The sequence below is a fragment of the Psittacula echo genome, assembly GCF_963264785.1.
Source record: "Psittacula echo genome assembly, chromosome: 1".
NCBI lineage: Eukaryota > Metazoa > Chordata > Aves > Psittaciformes > Psittacidae > Psittacula > Psittacula echo.
In genome coordinates this window covers 10,118,317-10,128,975 of record NC_137735.1, presented here as the reverse complement: position 1 = coordinate 10,128,975, position 10,659 = coordinate 10,118,317, and the positions used below count along the sequence as shown (strand labels likewise).

General features: G+C 38.2%; 1 protein-coding gene across 4 annotated transcripts in view; it reads right to left on the bottom strand.

Moving 5' to 3' along the window:
• Positions 1-374: 374 nt before the first annotated feature.
• HTT (huntingtin) overlaps positions 375-10,659 on the bottom strand; it is an 83,720-nt gene continuing 73,435 nt past the window's right edge. For 3 of the 4 annotated variants that reach the window (XM_080611955.1, XM_080611956.1, XM_080611957.1), the window contains 7 exons: positions 10,433-10,623; positions 9,779-9,893; positions 9,336-9,549; positions 9,086-9,191; positions 7,586-7,748; positions 6,747-6,907; positions 375-5,794 (listed from right to left, as the gene is read on the bottom strand). In XM_080611955.1, the coding sequence (XP_080468081.1) occupies positions 5,581-5,794; positions 6,747-6,907; positions 7,586-7,748; positions 9,086-9,191; positions 9,336-9,549; positions 9,779-9,893; positions 10,433-10,623 (1,164 nt within the window). In that variant the 3' untranslated portion in view covers positions 375-5,580. Of the gene's footprint in view, positions 5,795-6,746; positions 6,908-7,585; positions 7,749-9,085; positions 9,192-9,335; positions 9,550-9,778; positions 9,894-10,432; positions 10,624-10,659 lie in introns of those variants that run through there. The other variant, XR_013956321.1, reaches the window with a different exon arrangement.

The following is a 10,659-nucleotide window of genomic DNA, read 5'->3' as shown; positions in this document are numbered from 1 at the left end:
AGAAGAGTTAAGGTTAGAAAGTATAGTCTAAGTGCAGTGCTTCATGTCCTTGTGCCTGGCAATTCATCTTTAGGGATAACCTGTCTAAAAACTAAATGGGTATTCTTCTCTGAGTGACAAAGATGACGACTGTGATTCAAACAAGCCTTGAACTCTGAAGACAAAGGAACTGACCACAGTACAGCTCCATCCCTCAGCTCTGCGGCTAAGCTAAGAGGTGACAAGAGTGGCTGCCCATTCACCACTAATGCTGACAAGGAAAAACAAGATGTACAAAAGTTACTGTGACTGAGAAGGAAACCAGCACGTGCTTTGTGCATCGAGCTACTGCTTTAAAGTTTATGCCAGCACTTCCAGCGAACAGCCGAGTGCCGCAAAGTTAATCAAAACAAGACGTCTCTGAGCAGTTGAGTGCTGCAAGAGATCCTCCAGTGTGCAGCAGCAGGACCACCCAGAAATGTCTTTTAAGATGTGAGGCTAACAGCTGGGAAACCAAGCTTAGGCAAGTTACACCACTGCTTCTCCCGTGTAACAGTATCCCCCCCCCAGGACTGCTGCAGATAAATACACCCGCACTCACAAATACAGCTGTACACTTAGATTTTGCCTTTTCTGATCTCATTTAAATGCCACAGAAGCTTTGGCAAGCATGACTATAAGCTACAATTAAAAGCTAAACTGTGGTACTTCTTTGCTAATTGCAAACAGCACTGTGATTGTGGAGCACACCTACCTTTGCAGAGTTAAGAGTATTCTTGCATACAGCTGAACACAACAGACACTGGGTGAAAAACTATAGTAAGAATGCATTGAGACCTTTTAGAAATAACCAGAAGAAAATCACTTACAGTAATAGTTATATTTTATTTTCTCTTTTAGTTTCAATGTGCAGTATTTTCAGCATTTTTTCTTTTTTAAACTTATACATCTAAAATTATACGCTTTCCTTTTTCCTTTCAGTACAATTGCTTTTGGGTTGGGGCTCCAAGCTTTTGCTCATCATTGCCCTCAAACTATACAAGAGACCACCACAGGGTGCGTTACCTTTCCCTTGTCAGGTTGATCCAACTTGATGGTATGCATACACAGACTGATGGGAATGATAAGCTCACACAAAATGCACGTGACGAAAAGCAGCGCATGCTTCACAAATGCTCTGCAGCATTTATACCCAGTTAACTTGAATACAGCTTAAACTTGACATAGAAGCTCTCCTGGGTATGAGTGTGGGATTCTCAAGATTTTCAATGGATACTTGAAGGTAACATGCACAAAGACTTCACCTGAAATCTCAGTATTAGGTAAAATTAGCATAGTGGACTTCCCGAAAGGTTTGCTACATTGCTTACTCTAGTTCTTACTGCAGCTTGCTTTCACTTTAAAACAATTCAACTACCTAGAAACTATCAAAGTACTTTACTCTCTTGTAACTTTCATCAAGTGTATCCATCCTTATAACCAAAACTGTTTTAAAAGTAAAAGAGCAAAGCACCTACCATTGTCACTTGGTTGATTTCTACCTTTTGCAGAAAGTTTACTTGGGATCGTACATGGAAAAAGTTTGTTTTATGCAATGAATGTACTCGAATATTTTTTTCCCCTTTTACTCCCACCCCATCCCGTTCAACCACTGGTAAGATCCTGAATGACCAAATTTCATTAAACTGCTTATTGCTATGTTTATTGCTCATTACACCCTAAAACTTATTTTATTTAGGAAGCAGAAATGCTTAGCTGTGACAGCTCCACAAAATCTTAAGACAAACCAGGTCTGCTGCTCTTGGAGAACTGTCTTTGCAGTGTTTTTGACACAACCTCCTTATCTGCTATATGAAGTTAACAGCCATTTAAAAAGGAGAATGGTGAGACAGAATGCTCTTAAGGCAAGTCTACTAAATATCAAACAAATTACTTTTATCCCAAAAGGTTCCACTTGTTCCCCACTTCTTTTGATGTAAATCTGTTCATTCATTACTCAGTGCTTTAGGAATGCTGCTGGTGGTTAAGAAACAAGCAACATCATGGTGTTGAGAAGGAGCTCTTACCAAAGTAAAAAGTAATACACAATCACATGGATGCTTTAGGCAAGAAATGACATCTGAGTATACACTTTAGTGAAGATTTACATAAACTCACATTCAGTTTCAACTGGCAAAGAGCATAAATAGTAAAGAACATACTTTGAATCCTGCAAATAAGAACTGGTTTACAACGAGCTGTAGTTTCCAACTTCTCACTCCTGCACTCACTGCAAGGGAGGCAGCATGCTGAAATGAACTGCAATCAAACTATTTCATAGGCCAGTAAATAGCTGGCCCAAAAACTATTTATAAAACATTGGCTAGCATACAGTGTTCTTGAAGGAGGGCCAAGTTATGGATTTGGTAAAGTAGGCTGACAACTGACTCGTAAACGAAGTGTTAAACATCAATCTGTCTTACGTATGCTCTCAATCATGCCATACCTCTAACCTTGAAAGGTGGTAAAGAAGCCAGTTCCACTACAAAGCACATTAAAGAAACTGTTTGCTTTGGTTAGCCAGGATACCAGATGTAAGCCTTAAGCCCAAACAAATTTCTATGCTGTTCTCAATGAAAAAAAACAGCTTGATTTTCAGAATCAGCTTACTTCTTAGTGGCCACTCTTTTGCTGTTACTGTGCCCATCACGTACCTCTTGGCTCTTGTCACTAGAAGCAGGAGTGATTTTAAATAGTATTTCAATGCAAGAGAAGTGAGAGTGGGGAAAGTGTGTCTAGAAAGTAGACAGCAAAGTGTGCTGCAGGTGAACTGTCAGATTTTAAGCACTATGTGTGTGTTTCCACACTAGGAAGACCTTTAAGTTACATTCCTTTAGGTCACTGAGAATATCCTAAGAGGAGGTGCCCTTCTTCAGACACTAAGGACACATTTCTGGAGGTATACTATGACAAATCTCCAAGAGAGGTTTAAGCAGATGGAGTTTTTACTACCAGTGTATCTGTGTGAGATTAGAACTGACTGCATCAGCTTTAAAGCTTGACTTGAAATGGGTAATGCAAGTATTTGCTTGAAGGCCAGCAACAGGCATTTGAGGAAAAGGGGGTCTGTTACATCTGATGGTTTTTGTCCAGCCACGTTGACTGTTTAATTCAATATATTCCTTCACTGGTTGGAAAGATTCTATGGCAAGTCCAAAATTGATTTGGAAAGTATTATGAAGGGTCTAGCTCCCGTTATCCCAAGGTAAAGTAACAAGCTATTCTGTGTTAATCATGAGGAGCTTAAAATGATGGAGAATTTAACAGTTTGTAACACAATATATATTGTTATATGGTGAGGATATGACTAACGATGCTTAAAAAATATATTAAAATCTATTTTAAATTTTGGAAAATAGCTTACAAAAATATCTTCACTTAAACTATATATCGTACAAAAACTGACTGGTGTGTGGGTTTACAGTACAAAACGATTATCGGTGGTTACAAAAGGGAAGAGTGATCTATACTACCCTTAATGAAAACACAGGGCATTATATCTCACTGCCTGGAATTAGTCTCTTATCAGAATTCAGATAACTTCCAATATAACTCAAAAAGCTTTCAAACAGTGTCTATTATTAAACCTTTTTCTGAACTCTCGTTCAGTTTCTTTTAAAAATCACCACAGTGCTGTGGCCCAAGAAAGAAAACTAACCCAACTACGGGCAGAAATAATTGCTCTAGAGATAGTAAGATCTGTAAAGAGCAAAATATAGCAACTTCTACAGTTGTTTCTACTGCCCAAGATATCAGCTTCCTCTATCAGTTTCTAAAAGGAAGTGATAACAGCAGACAATTCCTTTGTAATTAATTTATGGGCAGAAGCAACAATTTTTGGTCTATATTGGAATTATAGTTTAAATACATGGGTTTAATAAATACAAATATACACATTTGTATACATTAAATGTTGTCACATGTGTATAATTTCAACATATACATTATATACAGAAATACATACAGTACATGCTCCTCCTGACAACACTATCTCAATTTTTCCAAGTGTCACCAAAAGGTGTGATAAGAAAATGAAGAGGTTAAATACAAGGATGTGACTGAGAACCAAGGTGTCATTTCTCTGTAATTAAAAAATCATAACAAATACAACTAAAGACAAATCCTCTGCTAGATTTCCCCATATAATGCTTAGGAATCAATGGGGTTCCCTGGGTGGTGAGTAAAAGCTAAATCTGGCCCTGTGTAGTGTCCTGAATTCACGACTATTTGTACTGTGTTTATGTCTAAAGCATTGTGTATACAACAGGTAATAAAAGAGGTTGTGTAATCTAACACCTTAGCCAGTCCCAAAGTAGACACAGCAGCCTTCTGATTCTTAACTGCTAGCACAAATGTGTTTATGTGGAAGTGGTCTGGATCTGGGTGACTTCATGGACTCAGTTAGGAAAGGTCAAATGGTTACTGACTACTGGGGAGCTTGCACCATTTTGTCTCTTAAAATGCTGTGCAGTACATAAGAGCAGTTTCTTAAGCATACAAAAGGCTGATCCAGAGTAACTAGTCCTCTTCTCTTACCATTATGTCTCAAAATAAAGGAATTCAAAAGAAGCTACCATAAAGTGGATCACAAGAATGCCTCCTTAGTAGAGTCTCTCAAGATAAATTAATCAACATATTCCAGTTTTAAAGCACTTTTAAGAAAAAGTGAGATGCAAAACAAGATGGAATCTGTACATTAAGATGGACTTCCAAAAGGATCACAAATGCAAGCACAAGGAAAAAAAAAAAATAATGAGGACAATAGAGATGTCAAGACATTCAGTAGCATGGCTTCTGTTCATCTCAAATTACAGCACAGCTCATGCACCACACATCTTACAATTTTACATACTGTACATGATATAGAAATATTTAAGTTAAAATTTCTCTGACTGATATACTGTACTCGAATTTTAAATCCTGAGAAGAAAAAAGCAAAAAGTGTGGTCACGTATGTGCACTCTATCTCTGATATCACCAACACATACACCACAGGATATCAGAAAGTCCCGAGAGAAGAATTACATGCTGGAAGTGTAAATCATGAAAACCGTTTTCTCTTTTCCTTGTTTGGGAGAGACATTAGGAAACAATTTCTATTCTGTACTACACAACAGTATATGCAGGTACGTAAAACTATGAAGTTTTCTAATGACTGCAGCTTGCAATAACAGTCTTGGTGTCAGTTTCTTACCGGCTGTACCTCAGTGGCTTCAGCTGAACATTAGGAGGAAGAGTAATACCAGTTACCTTGCATGTAGTACTTGCTTGTATTTTACAGTCAGTAAGTGTGTCTCAGGGTAATCCCAAACACCTCTTGAAAAACATTGACATGTTTCTTTCCACTCACAGGTCTCTGGTGTCAACAACAACAAGAACTATACTAGACTTTTCAGGTGATTTCCCGTGCTGCAGAGCACTTGTCCATGCATTCTGGAAGTAAAACTGACAGGTCCATGTTTATCACAAATGCAACCCCAGATACTTTCTTGATCTTGCATTCCCTGTAATTCACATCAGATTCCAACACTAGACATGCAGTTCCATTACACATCAGGGTGTTCAACATGCTGTGACCTTGTGGACATTTTGCAAACAAGTTAGTAAGCGATGATATGGGCTTCCTGGAGATGCAACCACCTCAAACACCGACTGAAAGGCTCTCCGATCTAATTCTTCATCTATCTGATGTCGGTAGAAGTCTATGGCCACCAAACAGAAGATGTTAACATCTACTTGCTCTGATTTTCCCATTCTGCTGATAATATGTGGAAGACTGAAATGTAAGTTAAGGTCATATAATATGACAGAAGTTGCTTACCTTTTCATATGATAGTTTTAACACTCTTCAATATTTTTGAATTCACAAACAATATTGAAGTGCAAAATACTGTCACACAGCAATTAAACTGCTACTACAGAAATCTTATTACTTCATTAATTTCATGCAATTTCTTGTCACCAGAAATTCATTTTAATCTAGCAATAGTTTTCTTTATCCATTGGAGCAGAGTGCATTAGCACCACAGTCACAACTGCTGACAGCCAAAGAGCACTGCTGAGATTGTCATTAGGAAGTTTCAAATAAGACATATGGCCACTTTTTTTGCCTGGTCATGAAATGCAAGTTACTTTTCTGCTTGTTTGGGGGTTTGTTTGGTTTTAAATAAGCCCAACACTGATACCACCTATGGCTTTTGGCTGTTCCAACCTACTTGGCTGATGTCATTCCATTGCCAAAGCTCACTATTACTGCAGTGCACCTCCCAGGGGATACTTGCAAACTACTTTGCATGTAGGGAATAATCTTAATTTGAGTTTGTTCTTTGCTCTTTTTTTCTTTAATATTTTTTATGTTGCAGTGGGAATATAGAACAAAGCTTTTAGAGGTCACTGCAAAGCTTTCTTCAAAGTAAGAACTTTTCCAATCATCTTACATAGTCACAAGGAACAGATCTTGAAACAATTTTAGGTAACTTCATTCTCATAATCTGTTTAGAGCTTGTCTTCCCCTCTCTCAAACTTGAGGCACCAATGGCACAAAGTGACATTCCCCCTCAAATCTGAGGCACCAAGAGCACAGTGCTGTACACCACTAAAAAGCACAGTAAATCTGCCTTTTTGTGTATGTCAAACTTGTACTGTTACCGTTCGAGTCTATCAATGTGCTTTACAGAATAACAGTATTAGCCCAGATATTGCACACATTCACAGTCTTTTTAGGATACATTGCTGAAATCCATTGACTGGTGGAAGCACTGACAAAAAAACAGGAAAGACTCCACATTGCCATTGCCACAGGTGTTCTTTGTGTGAAATTAGAGAGAGACAGCATCACCCAGTCACGGACCATTGAGGACTGTCCAGTGCTATGTAGTGTCTGGAATACCTGCAAAAATATTTTACACAGGAATAAAGACACGGTAGATGGACATTTCTCTTATAACTGTTCTTTCCAGCTACAAAGCTCTGAGATTCATAAACTGGATTCCTGAAGACAACTCTGAGTCTAAAGAATGAACACAATGACTAGACAAAGAGATTCTGCAAAAGAGTCAGCCAGAATGCAACTGGACTCATGACATCTGTGCCAAACTGAAGTAAGCATACAGAAATGCAAGAGTTATCTGGCATCTCCATTTTTACAGATCCAGTGTGGTGTGCACATGCACTCTTCAAGTGATGCACGAGTCCAGTAAGTGCTGAAGAGCAAAATACCTAGAAGCCCAATTGAGTCCACAGGGGCTTGGCTGTAGAGTTCACAAGGCCAGAAGACCTGGGCTGGCTCTTCGAGATTTAAAGAGTCTGAGCACCAGGATCATAACTATTAATTTTATCTCTATCTTCCCATGATCAGTGATTTAACTGTATTGCTCCGAACACTTTGTCTTCCAGGTGACACAGAGATTCTAGCCTTCCATGTTGGCTGGAGGCCAAAGCTCAACCACTGCAACTGGTTTCTTAGCTATAACAAAATCAGTATTTACCGCTACAATTGAGCTCTCAGTTATATAGAAATCTTCTGAAACATTTAAGTAAAAAAAAAAAAAAAATATATAAACACTACCTTATAAACTACTGTTGCCATGAATTGAGGGTAAGGCTGCTGATTTGATAGAAATTCTCCAATAACTTTATTCATTACATCTTGTGGTGGGAAAAAGTCATCAAGGAACTGTGGAAGGATCCGAGCCACCACTCTAGCTTCAAAAGGAAATCCCTTCCTGATCCTGAAAAATAACAGAAAAAAGAACATATTTTGTGACTGAATTCCAGAAAAACTCATTCTTTTCCAGTTTAACTGGCAACAGAAAGAACATTTTACTTATATCTGTAGACAGGTGAAAAAGTCTTCAATATTGAGGAATCCAAGTTTTCATGTAATTCTACTCTAACAGTCTACCCAAAGGTATTATGTCACACATAATCTACAGGTATTATATCACACCCTGCCATCCTCTCCTTTTTTAAAATACTCAGCATTTTTTGAAGCATCAGAGACAAGATTTAAAAGTAGGAATGCTGAAAAAAATATCAAAAAAAGACAGGGAGATCACTACTCCTAGTTATCAGAGAAAAGACCATTTATAAGCCGAACACTCATTTCCAATCATAAACCTTTGCATATTTTATTCAAGACCAGGATAACCAATGTATCAAACAGGAAAAGCAAGTTGCACTCCACTGTAAGGAGGGGAAAAGATACTCAAAGACAACTTTACTTAAGTAACACTGACTGGAAAATCTTCCTAATAAAGGCTGCATTCTGTTCACATGTCAAGAGCAACTATGTGATTATTCCCTGCAAAAGTTATCTTCTGCTTGTAGTATTCACATTTGTTTTGCTAACTCTTACGAGCAATATTTTCAGAAGCACTCAAGCACTGCTCTAGTTCTGTTCTCAGTTAGTGCTGAAGTTAAATCCTCATCCAGTTTTATGGAAAAACCACTGAACACTTTAAAAAATGTAAACCATTATCCCACAAACTACTATGCAAAATGTAACATGCTATGCTTACTTAAGGCAGCTTGAGATTGTCAGATCAAAACAAGAAGTTTGAAATGTTTCCATTAAATGAGTTCCATGTGAATACAGAAGTTTCACTGTACCCCTGCTCTGCAATTACTTAGCAGCGTTGGAAAGAGCAACACTTGGGTGGGGGAAGGGGAAGAAGATTTTAAACTCTTAGGGTGGTTTGAAAGATTATTTCCCATAAACCGGATTTATATCTTTGATTATGCAGAAGACATCCTGAAAAGCACTTCAGAGTTTGACCTGAAGGGAGCTGGAAATACATTTATAAACTATTATGTTTTGTGCAACACACAGTATCAGTTAGGACATGTCTGTTTTCCATTTACATTCCTGTACATTTGTGCTGCCTTCAGCAATTCCATCAGTGTTACATATACTCTGTATACCAGAAAGAAGTATCAATTTTAAGCAGTGGTAAGCAGACAAACATAATTAATTAAATATTAGAACTGTCAAATAGAGAAGTGACCACACTGTGCCAAACAATCATTTTTCTCCTGGTCCTCGATTACACACGTTTTATCCTCTTACCTATCAAAAAGGACAGATACTCGTTCCATAGCTACGATCACAGATTCACTGTCAGGAGCAGCAGGATTTGCATCTGTGGCACGACTGGGGCTGATTTTTTCCTTTCCTAAACCAAAATAATTTGTTACAAGTTTATTGCGAATGCTAAAATAAGACCTTTTTATCCTTGGTAATAAAAATAAATGCAGAAAATGAGCACTGTTAGTAAGTTAGTCACTCAGCACGTGAACAGTATAAGGAAAGCAAATACCTGTGTACATGCAGGTCAGCATTAATCCAAGTGCAGCCATCGCTCTGTGGGGGCTCTGCACATTCACTCTGTCAACGCTCAGTTTAACTAGTGATTCGCTATCCAGCCTAGAAAGTTGCTCTGAAAGAAGGAGTCGCTCTAATCCTCTCAGGACACAGTGATAAATAATGGATGGTGTTAATTCATCACTTCCAGACACCATGACTCCACACATCTGAAATAAAGGAAAAAGACAACTCCCTGTTTGTGAGGTCTATTCAAGTCATCTTCTAGCACCATATCACTGCAGCTAGTATAGAACTGCACCAGGTATTAAGAAAAACCTGATGAAACAAAATCCAAAAGCATACCTAACACCACAATAATCAAGTTAAGTGTTAAAGATAGCGATGTGGTGATCCCAAGTTACATGATGACCTGTGACTGGAGACATCACAACATACCTGTATAATTCCTGCAGAGAATTCAGGCCCCACATCAAGTGGGTAATTCTCAATCAAATAGAAAGCAGCTGCACACATTACCAAGATGTGCTGTTGGTTATGGATATTCACACAACTGTAAGTAAGCAAAAACGTAAGTGGTCACTTACATCAAAGTTGTCTAGGTCATAAGCAATTCTTAGAGACACTAAGTATTTTTCACATGAAATCTATGTAATTTTTAAAATCCCACAAAGTATAACCAAGGTGCCATAAAGCAGCACTGGCTATCATGGAAATCCAGTGCAATACAAGAGATTTTTCAGCAATATAATTATATGCTATCACTGTCTGATTTGTTCAGGAGGAATAAGCTTTATAACTGATCCTGAAAGTCTTATTCCAAGAGTATGCCTTTTGACAGGAAAATAAGGTATAAGGAACACAATCCACCAAAGAGAAAAAAAGTCTCTGTTTTCTCACCCTTAAATATCCTTTCACTTCTATAAATCAAACATAAAATTGGCTGATATTTTCAATGGAAGTGCCAAAACCTGCTTGATACAACAGTCTGTTCTCAAGTGTAGTGACAACCATAAACCATAAAGAGCCCTTTTGTTCGCACATAAGCATGCAACAGTTGGGGATACGGAGGGAAAGGGGGAAGAGTCTTACTGTGCTACTCCTTTCAAGTTGGAGAGCAGATACTCGCTAATAATTGGGATGAGTTGCTTTGCTGTCTCATCAAGCAAGTCACATTCAAGGATATAAAGAATTCCATGCAGAGCTCCAATCCGACTTGGCATATGGGTGCTTCTTAGGGTTGATTCCAGCAGTCGACTTACTGGCTCAGCCACAGCTTTATCCTAATACAACCAATGAGTGTGTTCATTAAAATTCAA